Raw genomic sequence first — 18,542 nt, 5'->3', positions numbered from 1 at the left:
AGACGCTGTTGGAATCTGGGGTGAGCAGGCATTTCCCGACGCAGAGTTCCCCAAGGTCCTGGTAGGCTCGTGCAGTCTCCCCTCTGGGGAAGAGGTCCTCTTACCTGACCAGAATCCTTTTCCCTGGAAGAGGGTAGGGCGCAACAACACTTAGGAGATACCAAGTCGAATGGCAGAGGCGAAAGAAATGCAGGGCTTGAATGGCAAGGTAAACTTTCTTCTAACAGCCTGGGTTTCCCCAGAACCAGGACACGCCCACCCACGGGCGGGATCCCAGGGCCCGGCGGTCCCGCCACTCCTGAGCACCCTGCCCGTGAGCAGTGCCTTCTGGCGACCTGCAGGCCTGGAAGCGGCTCCCCTTCCCACGCGGGGCCGGAAGGGCTGAGCGACGGGGACGCTGGAGGACCAGGCCCAGCAGAGCCAGGGTTTCAAGTCGTGCGTGGCACACGGCAGTTCGTTCCAATCAGAGGTGGCGAGGCCTCTGGTATCAGGTCGGTTCAGGCCATAACCCCCGTTCTTTACGAAAAGAAAAGCAAAAGCGAACAGATGTGTCGCGAACACGTTCCCCGATGCTCCGTGTCGCTGCACTGACTGTGCTCCGGACCGGGGTTCGAGTGCATCTCACACGGGGCCACCGCTCCGGGAGGTGGAGGGTTCAAGGCAGGGACGAGGCTGCTGCGCTCCCCCAGGTTGCGGAGGGGACCCTTGAAGGCAGTGGGGCAGTAGCCACAGAAGGAAAAACGAGAGAGACACTAGAGGGAGAAGAAAAACCGGGTGCAGGAACCCAGCGAAGACACCCACGCGTGAACTCATCTGGGGACAGGTGGCCACGCCCGGTAACTGTGAGGGGAGCTGGTTCAGCGGTGCCCAGGGAGGCAGGACACCCAGCTCCCCTCACAGTCTCAGGACAGGACCCGAGGCTGCTGTCCCTCAGTCACCTTCGCGACACGGTACTAATTCTCACTTCACGCTGAACGTCTGGGCTCAACCGAGCGGTTACGGCAGAATCGACTAAGGTCCCAATACCATCCGTCAGTCTCAGGCCATTCCATGATGGGCCACCCAGGGGCTTCCCTTCGCTTCGGCTCGTGACGGGAGACAGCCGGTCTGTCCCTCGGCCCTGTGCATGCGCGACTGTGCCAGCGCTTCCAGAAGGGCTGTGCCGCCAGCTGCCCGCAGTGGCCTGTGCCCGTCCTCTAAGCTGCTGCGGCTCCAGGGCCCTGCTGCTCCGGCAAGAGGGCACGAGGCACAGGGCAGGGCTCCAGCAGCCCACTCTGTCCAGGACCGGAGCCCGATGCACATGAGAACAGACGTAACTGAACGAGGCAGCGCGGACCCAGAGGTAACGTGTCAGCCCCGGCGCCCTTGATGAAGGGAGCTCTGTCCACAGGAGCCTTCTACACAGTGAGCTGCATTAGTCACCAGCATTAGAAACACCAACATGTAAGGTTCTGACTCTGCTTTATTAAACAGCACGCAAATTACAGGTCCGGGTTATTCTACAGAAAGAACTCAAGCCGCTCGGAGAAGCAACTGGGCTCGCGGGACAAAACGCTTCTTCGCCGACCCACCGGACACCAAGCTCCGCAGCCCGAGTGGGCACGAGGGCACAGACCAGCCTGTCGGAACCGGACACACCCACACGCAAGGGGCGTGTCCAGTGCCCACAGCGCATCCTGCAGGACGAGGACTGTGTCCGTGGGAAGGAAACAAGCTTTCCACAGACAGCCACTGTCTCAGGCGATCAGGTGGACCTGCAACAAAGACAGCACATCTCAAGACCGGATCCAGACTGCACTAAGTTTTCACTGAAATTCTCAAAAAATAAAAATAAAACCTTTCTCTGTATCAAAAGAATTTTTCAAATATTCATCACAGATAAAACGCGTCTCAGTCAAGGCCCACGCCCGTCCAGAAACACATCTGCACGTGAGTGGGACAAGACGGACGACAGAAGCGGCCTGGGAGGCACCCCGCGCGGCCGGCTCTGCTTCGGCCTGCACCGAACCAGCCTCCTTCCCGCTGCAGTGTTCTCTCTGTAACCTTAATCACCAGTGGCTGGACAACTGAAATGGACATGAGAACTATATAAATGTCAGAAAAATATGTAAACCTCATTAATGTTTCCAAAAATTCATTTAGAGATAGAAACAGGTCCAAATAGATGCCTGTCTAAATGTCCTGCAATTACGTTACAATTATTTTTCCAAATGCACAGATACGCTCTGTCTCTTCTCAGCTCATCACTGACTCAAACAATCTGCCCTTCTGGGACCGAGTGTTTGCTGATAAATAATTGTTTACGGTCACAAAATAACGTTAGGAGGGTTTCTTATTAGTTTTCCTTCTGCACCCTAATAAGATTGAAAACTAGCTGATTCCCAAGAGTCTAACCTTAACCTCGCTTTGTTTAACAGCCCAGGAAATGATGAACCATCTGCTTCAGAAAATAATGGCCGGCCGAGAGGAAATGCTGTCTAATTGTGGGCTGACCTCCCCGTGAGGCAGTCTGCAGCGGCCCCGGATGAGCAGCTAACCCAGCAGCAGAAGCAACTGCTTCAAGGCCTTTTCCTCTACCATTTAAGGCCCAGAAAAAATGCAAGAGATCTTTACTACCTATATTCATTTACCAACATTTACTTCACAGTGGAAACAAGATCATCTAAGTCGAGCTGATTCTCCAAGCGCAGTCAGTGCCCCCCAGTGCTGGCTGCCCCCCCCCCCCGTGCTGGCTGCCCCCCCCTCGTGCTGGCTGGCCCCTATGCTGGCTGCCCCCCCCCCGTGCTGGCTGGCCCCCAGTGCTGGCTGCCCCCCTCGTGCTGGCTGGCCCCTATGCTGGCTGCCCCCCCCAGTGCTGGCTGCCCCCCAGTGCTGGCTGCCGCCCCCCCGTGCTGGCTGGCCCCTATGCTGGCTGCCCCTCCCAGTGCTGGCTGCCCCCCCCAGTGCTGGCTGCCCCCCCCTCGTGCTGGCTGGCCCCTATGCTGGCTGCCCCCCCCCCCCGTGCTGGCTGGCCCCCAGTGCTGGCTGCCCCCCCCTCGTCCTGGCTGCCCACCCCCCGTGCTGGCTGCCCCCCAGTGCTGGTTGCCCAGGGACCTTTAATGCAGCCAACATCAAACCATCTCATGAACTTAAGAAAAGTGTTTGTTTAAAAAATTAAAAAATAAAACCTCTTATCCATTCTTTTTAGGTTCTTAATATTAAAATGAATACTTTCTCTGGTTTCCTTGTTAAAGCGATACCCCCCCCCCCAGGAGTACAAATTGTTTCATCATCATCAACAGGCACTAAGCTTATGAGGCTTGTCAAGCACATGGCGACCTACAAGCTCAGGAGGAGGAGGGCAGCATGGACCAGCACGGCCAGGCCCCGGGAGCAGGGAGCTGAGGGAGCTGCCAGTGCAGCACAGCCACCGGGCCCCCGCACGGCCGTTCTGATGGGGGGGCACCCGATGCTGAACGTGACACTCCGCCCCTCGCGGGGATCAGCCACCTGGCAGGGGCGCTATTCCCTCTTAACTTGGAAAAGTCGAGGAGCCCTGAAAACATGCAGTTCTTCCCAAAGTGCTGACAAAGGACTTCCGGCAGGGCCTGGGAGCAGAGGCAGGGACAGGAAGTCACCTGGGAGCCATCTCTGTGGTTCGCCAAGAGCCTGAAGCACCACCTTCCCCAAGGCCTGGGCAGGACTGAGGACAGAGCTGTGCCCTGTTTGCACCAAAAACTGTAAATGGTTCCTCCCTCCAAGCAAGAGCCAAGGAGACCTGGGAAAGCTCAGAGCCACAGAGGCATGCGGTCCAGGCCGGGCCGTGCTGCCCGGCTCCCGCGGGCCTGCAGGCCCTTCACTGCGCAAACACCACAGACAACCCTGTGGAGAGGCAGACTTTTAGCAGTTCAAATTCTTAAATATCTTAAATAGAATTTACTCAAATAAATTATTCTTGAGTTCCTCAACTTAATTTTTAACCAACGAGCTAGTAATAACTCCAGAGATTCCAATAATGGCGCCTGTTCAAGAAGAACGAGAGCTTGACATTCTTCTCCACAGAACAACAAGGCACAATTCCATCCATCAGACGTCTATCAACCTACGGATATTGAAAGCTTGGGAGAACAAGATAAAATCAACTCCAACCTACAGTCAGCTGTAATATCGAGCAGGCATCAACAGCGCTATTCATGGATGGAGAAAATTAATAAACCCGGGCCGCAGGCAGCAAAGGCTCGGACGCGGCAGGGCTCACTCACTTGGGTTTTGTTTCTGCATCTGTCACTTGGCGGATGAAGACCCCGTCTTCGGGGTGCTCCGTGTCGTCCATCTCGTACATGTACGACGACGCGATGGCGAGGGTGGTCCCGTCGTTGCTGAAGGCGAGGGAGGCGATGCTGGTGGGGTACCGATGGAACTGGCACAGGCGCTTCTTATTAAAGGGATCCCAGATATTTACAAATCCATCAGAACCACCTGCAAGTAATTTTGAAAAAGTTAAGATGATACTTAAAAGCAGCTACAGAAATCACCATTATCTTTACAAATTATTTTAGATCACAAAAATAGCACCCCCCCCCCAAGAAATATACAGCAGATTTGTGCCCTAAATACCATAAGAAGCGATCAGTCTCTGGCAGCCCCGCCTAAGCAGCATCCCTAGGGCCCAGCAGCAGGGCGATGCCCCCGCGGGCCGGCCGGCCGTACCTGTGGCGAAGGTGTTGTGGACGCTGTGGAAGGAGACGGCGTTCACCGGGTACACCTGCTCCATGCTGCTCTCCTTCAGCCTGTGGCACTTGAAGGCGTACTTCCTCTTCTGCACCTCGGGGCTGGGGTCCAGGTACTCCACCGCCACTCGGCCCTCGATGGAGCTCAGCACGTAGCCCTGCGGGAGAGCCCGAGTGCTGAGTCCAGCTTCCAGGTCAAGGCCCTGAGGCCAGGCCCAGCCACACCCCGGGCTGCCTCGGGAGGGGAAGTGGCCAGGCCGCCAGGAGGTGCTGAAGCTGTGCTGCCAGAGTGTAGCTTTCCCAGCATTTCGAGAACACTAGCACTTGCTTTTATTCAAACAGATGAGAACATCATCACTTGTTTTTTTTTTAATGTCAATGTAAAGGATAAAATAAATGTGAAATGTATATTTCTCTATTTAATTCTTCAAGGTTTGAAAAAAATGTACTACTGAAAAACTACTTTTGGAGACAAAAAAAAAATCAGTAAAATCTTACTTTTAAATTTCTATTATAAACTGAAGATATACTCAGCCAGAAAAATTTAAATATGACACAAAAATATTCATAAATGAAGGATATTTTATTTTTTTCCAAATAAGGGCTGTTTATCAGCCGGCCGGCATCTGGTTCCGAACACCGCCATGACAGTCTTCGGAACCAGCCAATGCAAACAGATTTTAATCATGTATTTAAATCTCTAAAGTTTCAAGTAACTGCAATGCCTACATTCAATGGAAATCTACCGTATCTTGAAAGATGTGCGACCGCTATGTGAGGCCCCAGCTTTTGAGACGCAGGACAGAAAACGAGCCACAGCTGCTCAGCTCCACAGCCGCTCCCGAGGCCACAGGCCCCCAAGGCCACAGGCCCCCCGAGCTGCTGCCTCTAGCGCGTCCTCCTACAAACTTCCTGCAGGGACCACGGCCGACTCCCTTCAGAACTGGGAGGTTTGCAGAGCTCTCGTAAACAGGGGACCTCACTTAGCAATGACAGAGGGTGACCCAGCCTACACATCAAGAGCTAGTATTATGTGAGGGGCACACTGCCTCTCTGACCTCGGTGGCATTATCCTAAAAAATCCAAGTTCTGCTGCTAGACTCACTGAAGAACTCTGACACTGGGGTTACAGAGAGGCAACAAGAGCAAGAGAACAGCAAATTCCATGATCCTTCATCTCCAGATCCAAATCTGAATTCACTGGTTTGTAAACTGAAATCTCTGCAACTCTCCTTGATTACTGTGGACCTGGTCAAGCAACCTGAACCAGGATCAGCAAGAAATCAGAAGACTGCTATCAAACGCTGACAGATTCCTTAGCCTCTCTGAATGTCAAGGTCACCTCTAATATTGGGTTAACACACCTTTTAACACAAGGATGTCAAAAACATAGCTAGTAATTTCTAAATCACTACTCAAAAAAAAAGTGCAACATTTCTAAAAGGCAGTGACCAAATCATTATTACATAAGATCGCGTTATTTTGACATTCCAGAAGCTGGGGGCGGGGGAACGGCCGGCACCTGCTTGTTGGGGAACGCCCGTATGCAGCGCGTCTGGTACTTGAGGCTGGACTCCCGGCGCTGCTGCACGTAGCCCATGTTCCGCAGGTCCCACACCAGCACTCGGCGGCCCGCAGTGCCCACGATCAGCCTGTCTCCGGACACCGAGAGGGTGTACACCTTTCGGGGAAGACCAAAACTTGTCAAAGTGGTCTACTTGTCTGAAAATGGCATTTTGCCCTAAAATAGGGGCCACTATCATAACACCATAAACATTCAGGTTCCCAAACACAGGTATCAAATCTGAGACACTATAGTTACACAAACCAACTAATTCACACGAAATAACAAACCCAAGATATTCTTACTACTTAACCTAGTAGAGCCATTATGTATGTTCTAATTATTTTAAGGTTCAATTCTCTTCATTATTAAGGCAAATTGAATTTTTAAACTTTTCCAACCTTGTTTCATTTTGTACCAATATAAAAGTATAAAAAATACTCAAAAAGGAGACATTAAAACCATAAAACAACTCAAGATGCCTTTCAAGGGTTCTGGTTTCCACAGAACAATCACTTCCAGCCCTTTCTCGCTGATGCCTTTCCGAACCAGATTCACACCGTGGCTCTAAAATTCTGCCTTTCCCAGCTGGGAACTGAACCCGCCGTCTTTCCAGAGCAGCGAGGAGCCACGTTAATGAGCTGCTGGTCGGCTGCCTTCGCGGCACAGGAACTCAACATTACAAGAAAAAGAGAGTGGTCTGGCACATGACAAAGAAAATTCTTGTGCCCTGACATCATACTAAACACTCAAGACAGAGTTCGTTCATCTTTCGGAAAAATTTTAAAAGCATTTTCTCCCACAAAAGTATTCCCTCACAATACCATTTTTTAATATTAAAACAACTTCCACAAAAATTCCTTTATAATAAATAATAAAACTTCCTATACACAGGATTTAAAGTGGTTATTTATTTTCAAATGTGTTATTTGGAAACCAGAGATAGCAAATTCATGAAAATGGTGGCAAAATGTATTTTCCTGATCACGCTCACCCTTCTGTTCCAGACTGCAGGCACAAAACCACTGCTCTGTTACCTTCTGTTAATGAGCACCTCTGATTTATTTATGTTTTAGCCACTCTAATCTGATCTAATATTTTAACCCCTGGAGAATCATTATAAAAAATGAAAAAGTCCTGTAACATAGTAGACATCTCTTTAACGTATTCAACTATATGGTTAATAATCAGTAACACGTTAACTACATGCTACCAGTTAAAAGAACAAGTCAGGTTTAACAGTGTAATAACCCAACAGTCACACAATCTGGCCTTAAAATTCAACAACTATTTTGACCAAGGGAAAAGTAAGAAATTAAAAAGATTCAAAACAGTAGATGTGATATAGACATACTTAAGAGAAATACAAGATTTATCATAGTTTAGAAAACAAAATGTTTGTAGAAAAATAAAAATTCACCTAAGTCACATGGAACACCAAACTTAAAAACACAGAATGCAAAAGAAACCAGTTTGTAACAACAGTCAGACTGGAAATCTCGCCCGACCCTCCGTACAGGTGGCACAGGCTCAGCAGCACTCTCCTCCCCACTGTCGTAAATCACAGGAAACCACTGTCATGCCTCTGACTCGGCATATACATTTATCAAAGGAAGTATTAAAAAAAAGTGACATAATGAACCTTGCTGAACCAATAAGCAGCTTGATTCAGTGTGGCTGTCCATTATATGATATTCTGTCAGCAATTTATCACAGCTCTTAACATGTTACATACAACCATAAATCAAAACTAGAAACAATGCAATTATTTTATTCTGAACAAAGGTCTTGCCAGGAGTAGATTCGACAATGAAGTGACAAAAATAATGGCTCTTTGGATGCACCACAGTATATAATGATGGCTAACAGGAACTGAACAGTGTGTTCACACTGGGAAATAGACTCAAGTGAAGGACTCCTTTAAACCACAGAAACAATCCATCTTTAAAATTAACTACCACTTGATCAGGTCTGATGAGGATACAGCAAGAATGCTCAATTACACTTTCACTGTACAAATCAAAGGTTAAAATAATACACAAATATTCAGTTTTAAGAACCTTGGTTCATTACAGCCTTCAAACAGCATCTGTCAGTATTAAAAATAAGTAAATAACTGGTAAAAAGCAGGGGGTATGGGCCACCCTTCTCACTCCACTTGTAGAGATAACCCATCTCGCCCTCTTCGCAGTAAACGCAGGTGAAGCCCCAGGTCACAAGTGAATGAGACGGTTCACCCACTTCCTGGTTCGGGCACGTCAAACCCAATTTAAGGCAATGGACAGTCTGCAGAATGACTTCTCTGAAAATCTCAGTCCTGGGATATCAAGCCTTATATATGGAAATTTATTATTAAGCTATGTTCTCCATGACAACTGACAGAAAAATGTTGAGCAAAATAAATTTTCCTTTGCATCATAGTATTTCTATGTATTTGGGTTTGTAAAATAAACTTGTGAAGTCATAACCTCTATATTCAATACCATATTCACCGAGTATGCATCAAATCACCCCAAGGACCACAATTCCTATTATGAACGTAAAGAGCCTACCTTTTCAGGCTGAGAAAAGGTCCCAGCATTACAAGGAGTTCTGGGATCCCACAACTTAACTGTCTGATCCCAACTCCCAGTAACCATCACATTTACTTCCGGACAGTACTCAACACATCTGATAGGCGCATCATGAGTTCCAACAAGGTTTTCTATAGGGAAAACAAAACAAAAAACTAGTTTTACTACGTCTACTACACAAAGATTCTTCAAGTGAACAACAGAAGGAAACATTTGTTCAACTGCAATGAATCCACTTCCACCAACTCTAAGGAAATACCTGCACAAGAAAAGTTCTTCAGGACCATGAGGAGCTGGCCACTCCTCTCTGTTCACTTACAGAGCAGTCTGACTCCCTGGCATGGTGCATATCACAGGCTGACCTGAACTTCGGATTACATTAAAATGATGGTATATCTGTTATTTTCCTCACTTGATTCTACATTCCTTTAAATAGGGAACCTTGCTTAACTCTGTAGTTCTATCTATTGTAGGTCCTGACATATATCGTAAGTGCTCAAGAAATACTTGCTGAATGAACAAATGAGAAGATAACTTGTCTTCTGGTCCGAATAACACATCATATTAGGCCGCCATTTATAAGAAAGTGATTGGAGTGGTAACAGATGCGCAGAGACCTGGGGATAAGAAGGCAGCAGTCTATGGGTAACCCACGTGGTTTGCAGGTTTCCGATGCTAACTTCTTTCCTCCCCATGTCAGCTCCTCGCTCTCTCATCCACTCATCCCGGCAGCACCCATGCTCACCGCTAAGGGCAAAGCAGAGGACAGTGCAGTCTCGATCCTCGGACAAGAAAGCTACTTGTTCAAAAATATATCATTCCAACAAGAAAAAAATATATCTCCTAAGTTCAGCAATGACCTTTGGAGAATACACAGCTAATTCCCTTAATCATGGTCTCTGGCATTTAAAATGTTTTTAAGTTTGCTTTTCAGTGTTTTTTGTCCTAAGTTTTTGAACAAATATGACCTAAACCTGCAAACTAACTTACTATGTAGAATATGCTACTAGCAAACAAAACCACACATATGCAGTGCTAAGTGACAACGCAAAGTGACTTTCCTGCGACAGCCTCTTCCAACTGGGTCATTTTTGACAAAACATTGTGCCCATCCTCTCTCCATCCTCCCACTGTCCACCTCATACGCATATCCTGTCATGTCCCTGGGACTTGCCATCTCCTGCACGCGTATCTATGTCCAACGTCCGCAGTACATACCACCCCAGGAAGGGAACGCAAGCTCCACAGAGCTCTGGGATGTGGGCTCCGACACCACCACCAGTCACCATAATGAGGTGGGTAAGTCATTTCCTATCTGGCCTCTAAGAAATGATTAACTAAGAGAAAATGTGCTACCTTGTTATTCATTAAGTGCAGTTGAAGCACATTCTACACTAAGTAATGATAAAAGTAAGACTGATACAGCCCCTGGCCAGGACAGCCACTCTAGAACACCAGACCCCTACACCCATCTTCCTTTCCGTCTAAACTACACTGCTCCTGAGAGGAGAGCGGAAACATCAGCATCCTGGGAGTCTGATGAAACGCAGAGCACCTGGAGGTCAAGTCCACCTCTGGGGATAAGGTAAAGGTCAAGGACGTGAGAGCCCCTTCACGTAAACAGTGGAGATGGAGGTCACAATATGCTTTACTGAAGAAACACATGCCTGCTGTTTTGTGGTCAATGACTTAAAGGTCTAACCATTTACACAAAACAAGTCCTAACCATGGGACTGCCGTTCCTGCTTGTACTAAGCAACCCAGGAATTAAGGAATTCAAGAACTACTCTTCCTCCTAAGCACCTGTCCCCTGCTACACTCAGAGAAAACACTACCCTGGTAAAAGCCGCATTACCTTGATCAGTGTTCAAATCATGCATTTTCAACTGATGATCTAATCCCCCACTCCAGGCGTGTGTTGGATCCTACGACACAGAGGTTTCAAGTCATTTAAAACGTCCAGCTTTGGAGAGGGTTTCAAAATCCCAGCCCACCGTTCCGTCCATGCTCAGGAGTACACTGGGCTTCACCATCCACTCCCGACAGAGAGACCACAGCACGGGAGCACAAAGCACGTGAGTGGCCACGGAAACCACCGTCGGCAGCGGAGCAAGACCGGCCGAGTCCAGCGGCGTGCCCCTGTGCCAGCAACTAAACCCTCCGAGTTCCACCCCCGGCTGCAAATTTCACGCACAGCTGTCCTAGGTGGAGACCGTCTGCGGGGCTGTCCCACCCCACCCCTAAGGGGAGACCGAGTCTCCAACGTCTGCGTGGCCCCAGCGCCCGGCAGCGGCCGCCGGCGCTCGGGACCGTGCACGGGGCCGCCCACGCCGCCGCGCCCACGCCGCCGCGCCCACGCGGGGAGGGGCCGCCGCCCGCGCGGGCACCTACGTAGAAGGCGCAGTCGAGCACGGCGCCCGTGTGCTGGTACTTGAGCCGCATGGAGTTGGCCGGCACGTCGTACAGGCGCACCGACGTGTCCCACGACGACACCAGCAGGAACTGCGAGGTGTTGGGGCTGAACTTCACCGAGGAGATGCCGTCCTCGGGCGGCTGGTTCAGCTTGAACTCGTTAGAGCCCGTCATCTGCGAACACGCGCCGGGTCAGCGACCCCCCCCACGGAGAAGGGGTCGAGGACGCGGCCGGGGGCTGGGCTGCGAGGGCCTAGCAGGCAAAGGACCAGGACACGGCTGCGCCCGGGCCTCTGCGCCTGCGCAGAGCTGCGCCCACCGCGGCCCGGACTCGCCCGGCCCCGGCCCCGGCCCTCGCCCCCGGTCGGGGCTCTGCCCCTGGCCCCGCCGCCCCTGCAGCGCCCCAATCCGCCTGGCCGCGCCGCCGCACCCTCCCCCCGGCCCGCAGCCGGCCCGCCGCACCCCCGCCAGGGCGCTCACACCCCGGCCCCTCCCCCCGCGGCCCGCCGCCCGGAGGCCCCAACTAAAAGAAAAGCGATGGAGGTGGAACCGGCTCCCTGCGGACGGCTCCGCCAGCGCCGGGCCCGGGGAGAGTCCGCTTTGGCGCCCCATCCCGCTACCTTGACTTCGCCTCGGAATCCACTTGGCCGCCGCTCGCCGCCGCCTGGCTTCACTCGGAGAACTCGCGAGCAGGGCGAAGTGGGCGGAGAGGAAGCGCCAGTGTCTGCCTGCCATTGGCTGATTTCAAACGCCAACGTCTCAGCGTACGCGGCCGATTGGTCCGCTCAGAGGCCAGGCGTCGGTCAACCCAGTCAACCTCTTCCGGCTCAAAGGCAAGCAGCGGCTTTTCCTATCACGTGGTCTCGCTTTACCACACAGCTGAGGCACCGCCCCCGCTCGTGCGGACCGAGTGAAAACTACAACTCCCAAGGCGCCCCGCGCCAAGACTGCGTTCACGCCCTCTCGGACACGTGTGCGGCTCGCTGGGAGATGTAGTCTCCCTGAGACCGACACCCAAGCCAGTCTTCTGAATATTAGGAGAGAAAGATGTTACTTGGGGTTCGACCCCTGGCGCCGTCACCATCTGAGTTAATCTCGCAGCCAGTAGAACCCCATTTTGATCAATGTTTCTATAGAGCTAAATTATTCTCCCTTTCATGTACATATATGACCATAAAGTTAACCAAAAATTGCAACAGAGAAGGAAATATTTACTCTAATTGCATTATTTTGCCCTGATTTTTCTCCTGGGGTTTCCACCTATGAACCAAGGTGTCACATTTCCAATTGAGCTAATAGAAAATCATTCTTATTTGTACTATGCACCGTTCCACAAACATTTGAGTGCCTACTTTGTGCCAGGCCGGAGAGGCTAAGAAGATGCTTTAATCAGACCAGTCCTTGCTCTGGAGGAACTCCGTGTCCAGATGGGTGGACACACTGGGAAACAAATAATTTGCAGTGTGTTAAACCTCAAAAGCTTCTTTTAGACATATGTTAAAATAAGGTCTTAAAATGTCAGCTACAAGCTTCTCCCTGTCCACCCCACCCCCACCCCAACAACTCCCTAGAGTTTTGGGTTCAGTTTGCTCCATTTTCTGTTTCTAGAATCCTCCACAAATAGGAGAATCAAGAAGGTTGCTTCTGTCATAAAAAAATAATTTGATCTCCATGAAAGAAAATCAATTATAAATTAACTTGTAACTAGAATGCTGTGACTTGGTTACTCATAAATATCAAAAAAACTCACTGAAAATTTTCAATGTAATCCATGCTGTACCCACTTTTTCAGTGCCTTTTGTGGGGGGGGAGCTTGTTTTTATGTAACTTTGTATGAAGTGAGAGGAAACTGTTGGGGTTAAAGAGCTTTACTTTTAAGGCACATCAACAGTAGGAAAGTCGGTCTTCATGCATTCGCGTACGCTGACTCAGGTGCACATCTTCCTCTTGACACAATAAGTGCACACACAAACACTTTTCTCCCCACCGTATTTATAATGTCACTGCTATAAGGTCAGATGCTTGCCCTCCCTCCTCACCAGTCCTCATACTGGGGTCTCTATCTCTTCTCTTTTAACAAGTTAATGGCTAGGTTAAGAATTTTCAAATGCAGTGCCTTGCCTCCATTCTAACTTTGGCTAAATAATTTTATCTCCAAATAATTTTATTTAGTTCCCTCTCCCATCACTTATTTAATTCTATTAGTGTTTCGAGATTCTGAGCATGAATTATCCACTAATAAAATCTAAGTGTATTTCATTATCCAGTGTGTGTATGATTCAGGTCCCTCTGGGCATGCAGTTGCAACCAGACTCGATTTGAGTTTTAAGAAACGTCAATCTTTTAAATCCAGTTTGGAACCTGAAAGGAGACTGATGATTTTGCTGATTATTCAAATGAATTGATGGTCTTGAGATAGGAAATCTGGCCACAATGGAGTCTTGAACAATATTTGAAACCCAAATGCAAAGTTGTGTGTGTTTTAATGCTTGTGAGAGAGAAATTCCTAGAAATTAATTACACTATTGGATCACTTTGACTGCTATTTTCTAGATTAGTAAAATAGTGAATAAGCACTATATGTCAAACTAAAAAGGGGTCATTCCTAAAATCTTAAGGACAAGATTTTGCCATTAAGTGACTACAGTGGCTAAAGGAAGCCACTTTCTGTAAGAGAAGCCTAGGGAGGCTATAGTGACCAAATACTTTTAAAACCATCATCTTATGAAAAAACCACTCTGTTGAAATGCAGATAAAAATGATATGGATGGAATATTCCAATACAAGTAGTTCCTTGAAAGCAATTTGATTATTTCTGCATGGAATATTCAAGTAGTAACTTTAGAGGCAAAGAAGAATTTAAAGTGGGTCATCTGGAAAGAGAGAAGTCCTTGAAATAAAATATGTGTACCAGCCCTGGGCGGGTAGCTCAGTTGGTTAGAGCATCATCCCCATACACCTCCAGGGCACATAGAAGGATTAACCAATGAATGCATAAATAAGTGGAACAACAAATCAATGTTTCTCTCTCTCTCTCTCTCTCTCTCGTTCCCTCTCTCTCTCTAAAATCAATAAATATAAAATATCTGTACCAAATAAATCAAAAGGAAATGGACCAAGTGCCACTTTGTGCTCTGTCTGAATAGCCAGTATTTCGCAAAGTTCTCAGCCAGCAGTGGGGCCCAGTAAATAGTTATTGACTGGAACTGGATCGAAATGAAATAAATGCAACTGAACTGATTTACCATTGGCAGATGTCACTTAGAAATAAATTGTGATTTTTTTATGAAATCTAATGTGAGAAGAAAAAAATATGCCCTCCCAATGGACAAGAGATCAGGTATGTTAGACAGGCTCTTGCGGCCACACTGAGGTTTACAGATACCCTGTATACTTTCCAAACACGCAGCTTACTTCCATGCCTCTGGGCTTAGAGAGACAAGCCTGCCCCTTGCATGTCGCCCTCCTAGAGATGAGGTCGGGCCTCCGCGCTGCGGGCTCCTGGCACCGTTGCACTAGCTAAGGGAGACCGCTGGGGTCGGAGGCAGGAGGACGCGGGAGCTTGTCCCACGTGACGCCAAACCCTCGGCCTCCTCTCAACTCAGGCTTCCTCTTCCGACGTCTTACAAGGAACAGGTGGCCGCGATCTAACACTGACATGGGCGTGACACCTGCTGGGCTCTTCTCTCGGTGCCGCTCCCTCGCAGCCAGGGTGCGAACCGCAGGTGTTGGGGCGCAGAAGTCCGTGGGCGCCCAGGCCTCTGCATCAAGCTTTCATGCCACGCGAGCGGCCACGTGCTTGCCCGTGGTCCGTCCCTTTAGTCCGCGCACAGTGCAGACTATAAACACCACCACCAACACAGAAAGTGCGTGGGAGAGGCGCCTGCGCCTTCCGCGCTTTCCTTGCCCGGTCTCTGGCCTCCGATCCCTCCTCCGCCGAAATGCCACGTTTCCGCACCCAGTGCCCGTGCCGCGCGGACCGCCGAGCTGTCCACCCGCCAGGGAACGGTGCGCGGCTCCGGGGCGAGCAAAGCGGGCTCTTTACCTGATCCGGGAAGCGCCGCCGCACCTGCCCTGCACCCGGGAGAGAAGGCTCGCGGCCCCGGCTGAGCCACGTCGATGCCCTGCCGCGGCCAGGCTCGAGGAGCTCCGGGTGCCGGGAAGATGCTCTCTCCGGGGAGGTATTCGCTTCCGCAGTGAGGCCTCCCTCCCTGCCTCTGTCCCTCTCGGAGCGGGTTCCGAACTGGACTCGGCCGCGGTGCCCCTCAGCCCGCTCCTGGCCTGAGCATCAGGGGGTGGAAAGGGATGCGGTCCAGCTCTGGAGCCGCCGGAGGTAGCTGCCCAACCTTTAACCCCTGACCCCGGCCCCACCCTGCACAGGGGGCGAGCCAACTCGCTTCTAACTCACACCCACAAGCCTGTCCACCCAAAAGCGAGAAAACCTTCCACGTGTTAGCACGCCAGGCGATCAATGCCACCAAAGTTAGCAACGATGCTTAAAATGTTTTATTTTTTTTTTCTTTAAAAATATTTACAGATCTGTAATCTCCCCCTTTCGCCCCCACCCATCCTCGGGACGAGGGGAACGAAGAGAGGTGCGGAGATCTTGGTCCAAAGCCCCCGAGGGCGGCGTGCCGGCCGGGTGCCTATATACACAGATGTACGGAAGGGCGAGCAGGTGCCTGGTTGTCGGTGTCTCTGCTTTTCCCCACCAATCAGTGCCGCTCTGGCCGCAGCTCCCTTCCCCACCCCCCGAGCGCATCCCTTCCAAAACGGTTTTCAAAACACACTGGTCTGTTTGGGGTAGAAAGCAGCAGCTCTGGCCTGAGGAGTGCAGATAAGGACCCGAAGCAATCAAAACAAAAAGTAGGGCGGAGGCCATAAATAGGAGCTAATGAATACACATGGTGTATCTCTTCCCGCCGCGCCGGCTGCGGGCCCGGGGGCGCGCTCAGTAGTCCAGCTTGTTGTAGAGGCTGTAGAGCGGCAAGGCCGACAGGCTGCTGCCCGGGTAGTAGAGCGGCGCAGGGAAGGCGAGCGAGCGCGGCACCGGCACGCGCAGCAGCGAGCTGTCCCGGAACACCAGCGGCATCCCCACCAGAGTCTGCGCCGACGCGTGCGCCATGTTGGCCGCCTCCAGCTCGGCCGAGAGCTGCCGCTTCCACTTGTTGCGGCGGTTCTGGAACCAAGTCTTGACCTGCGTCTCGGTGAGCTGCAGGCTGGAGGCGAGGCAGGCGCGCTCGGAGCTGCTCAGGTAGCGCTTCATGTCGAAGGTGGACTCCAGCTGGTACACCTGGCTGCGCGAGAAGACCGTGCGCGTCTTCTTCTTGGCGGCGCCCGCCTGCCGCTCGGCGCCGCTGTCCCGCGGCCGTTCGGGCCCCGGCGACGGCGAGCCCGCGGGCAGCAGCCTCTCTTTCTCTTCCTTAAAGTCCGCGTGCGAAGAAGAAAGGAAAGGCGTGTGTTGCGAGGTGGCTGGCCCTGCGCCTCCGTTGCCCTTGGGGGCACCTGGGGAATGAGAACAGACAAGGAGACCGTGGATTGGGGGAGCCTCAGAGAGCCCCCCGCTCTGGCCCGGACCAGGGTTTGGCAGGCGGCTGCAGCCTGGGTCCCCTCTCCTTTGGCCCCAACCCCTCCCCTCTGCCTGGAACGCAAAGCCCAGCACCCTAGGCTTTTAAAAAGCAACAGGAGAGACCAACTACTTCGAGCCTGGCGTCGGCGTGCGGCCGGCGTCCTGAAAGGGCTTGTGGACACGCGGGAAGGAGGTCTGGAGGGGGGACTTTAGCATCGTTTGCAAAGGCGATTTCGCCTTGGAATAACTGAGCTGGGGGAGCTCCCCGAGCTTTATAGGGTGGCATCATTTCACAGGCCGTTTGTTCGGAAATCATGCTAAGGACTAACCAGGGCTCCCCTCCGTACACGTTGTAAAAAGGAACCATCTCTGAAAGGCACCATTGTCAATCATCTTGGAGAGCTAATCATTCCGAGAAGAGGAGGAGGAGAGAGGGAGAGACAGAGACAATGAGAGAGAGAGAGAGAGAGAGAGAGACCGAAGGAGATTGCGGTGGAGACAAACGGACTGCTCAGACCCGACTTCCAGACCTGGTGTTCGGAAACTATCAGATGTGCTTAGGGGGTATCGAGGACGGAGCCGCGTGCGGCCAGCTCTGTGCCCTGCCCGTGTGGTACGCTCTCCCTCCCACCCAGTCTAGCCTTCCCCAAGACCACACCACACAAGGTCCTTGCTCCTGGTCTCCTCCCCAGCGCCCGCGGGCGGAGGAGGCAGCACCGCGCGCGTTTCCTCCCCTCGGACCCGGACCCGGGGCAGCCGCGGCTCTGGCCGGCAGGGGCCCGACGCAGGAGCCCCGGCACAACTTCCCTCCCCTAGAGCTTGCTTGCGGCCGACCCGGCGGCGTGCGATCCTTACCCAAGCAAGGAAAGGGGATGGGGGGGTGGTGCTTGGGGCCGGGCTCCTTGGGACCATGCGGGTCTGGGCAGAAGCAGGCGGGTGCCTTCCAGCCGTCGTCCGGCTCCTCCTCCTCCGAGGACACGGACAGGCTGCGCTTCCTGGCCGGCCAGCCGGCGGGCTCCCGTGGTGCCTCCGAGGGGCCCCCGCCCAGGATGGACTGAATGGTGAAGCTGGAGACGCCGCCGGCCGCCGGACACCTCTTGCCCGCATCTTCCTTGCTGCCCATCCTGGGTTCATAAGAAATCGGAGGAAACCAAGAAGTCCCTTTAGAGACGATCTGAGTGGAAGGTGGTGCAGGAAGGCAGGCGAGGGGGAGGGGCGGGGAGGAGAGTCAGGGGGAGGGAGCGGCGAGGCTGGCGAGGCGTCCCCTCCGCGCAGGGGACGCGCGGGCAAGGGACGGCTGCGCGGGGGTCCTTGCCCGCCGGGCTCTGGGTGCGCCCGCCTGGCCCCAACGCGAACGCCCCTTCTTTGCCCGCCAGCACTCCGGGTCTCCGGCGACGCGGAGGTGGCGCGGCCTCATTTGCATAGAGGTTACTGGGACGTGGCCAATCGCAGCGCCGCCGAGCGGCCCCGGAAAATTTCAAAATTCCCAGGCCTGGCAAGCAGCGTCGGTGCTGCCCGGAGCGCACCGAGAGCCGGGAGGGCATCTGCTGTATCCGACCCGAGACGGCCGGGACCGAAAGCAGCATAGACTTCAGCCCAAGCTCCTGGCCTCTGTTGCGGCTCTGACCGCTCGGACCCCGCTCTCTCGAGGGGCAGGGACGGTGCGGGGCTCCGAGCTGGAGTGACCGGACTCCTCCCTCGGGCGACGGGTCCTC

At 52.2% G+C, this 18,542-nt stretch overlaps 2 protein-coding genes across 3 annotated transcripts; both read right to left on the bottom strand.

The window, feature by feature from the left end:
• Positions 1-1,415: 1,415 nt before the first annotated feature.
• Positions 1,416-11,964, bottom strand: BUB3 (BUB3 mitotic checkpoint protein). 2 transcript variants are annotated; one of them, XM_036265753.1, is made up of 8 exons: positions 11,879-11,964; positions 11,238-11,432; positions 10,702-10,771; positions 8,826-8,977; positions 6,232-6,390; positions 4,690-4,867; positions 4,242-4,458; positions 1,417-1,754 (listed from the first exon to the last, which is right to left on the bottom strand). In XM_036265753.1, the coding sequence occupies exons 2-8, from the start codon at positions 11,430-11,432 to the stop codon at positions 1,745-1,747; spliced, it is 981 nt and encodes a 326-aa protein (XP_036121646.1). In that variant the 5' UTR covers positions 11,879-11,964; the 3' UTR covers positions 1,417-1,744. The 2 variants fall into 2 exon arrangements, with proteins under 2 accessions (XP_036121647.1, XP_036121646.1); XM_036265754.1 differs by lacking the exon at positions 6,232-6,390 and having other exon boundaries at positions 1,416-1,754.
• A 4,217-nt stretch (positions 11,965-16,181) lies between these two features.
• Positions 16,182-18,174, bottom strand: HMX2 (H6 family homeobox 2). Its single transcript, XM_036265981.1, has 2 exons — positions 17,683-18,174; positions 16,182-16,763 (listed from the first exon to the last, which is right to left on the bottom strand). Exons 1-2 carry the CDS (start codon positions 17,948-17,950, stop codon positions 16,210-16,212), a joined length of 822 nt encoding a protein of 273 aa, XP_036121874.1. The 5' UTR covers positions 17,951-18,174; the 3' UTR covers positions 16,182-16,209.
• Between the last annotated feature and the right edge of the window lie 368 nt (positions 18,175-18,542).

Source organism: Molossus molossus, unplaced genomic scaffold (assembly GCF_014108415.1).
Source record: "Molossus molossus isolate mMolMol1 unplaced genomic scaffold, mMolMol1.p scaffold_m16_p_17, whole genome shotgun sequence".
NCBI classification, from domain to species: domain Eukaryota; kingdom Metazoa; phylum Chordata; class Mammalia; order Chiroptera; family Molossidae; genus Molossus; species Molossus molossus.
The sequence above is the reverse complement of the archived record's forward strand: the minus strand, read 5'-3'. Positions and strand labels throughout refer to the sequence as shown.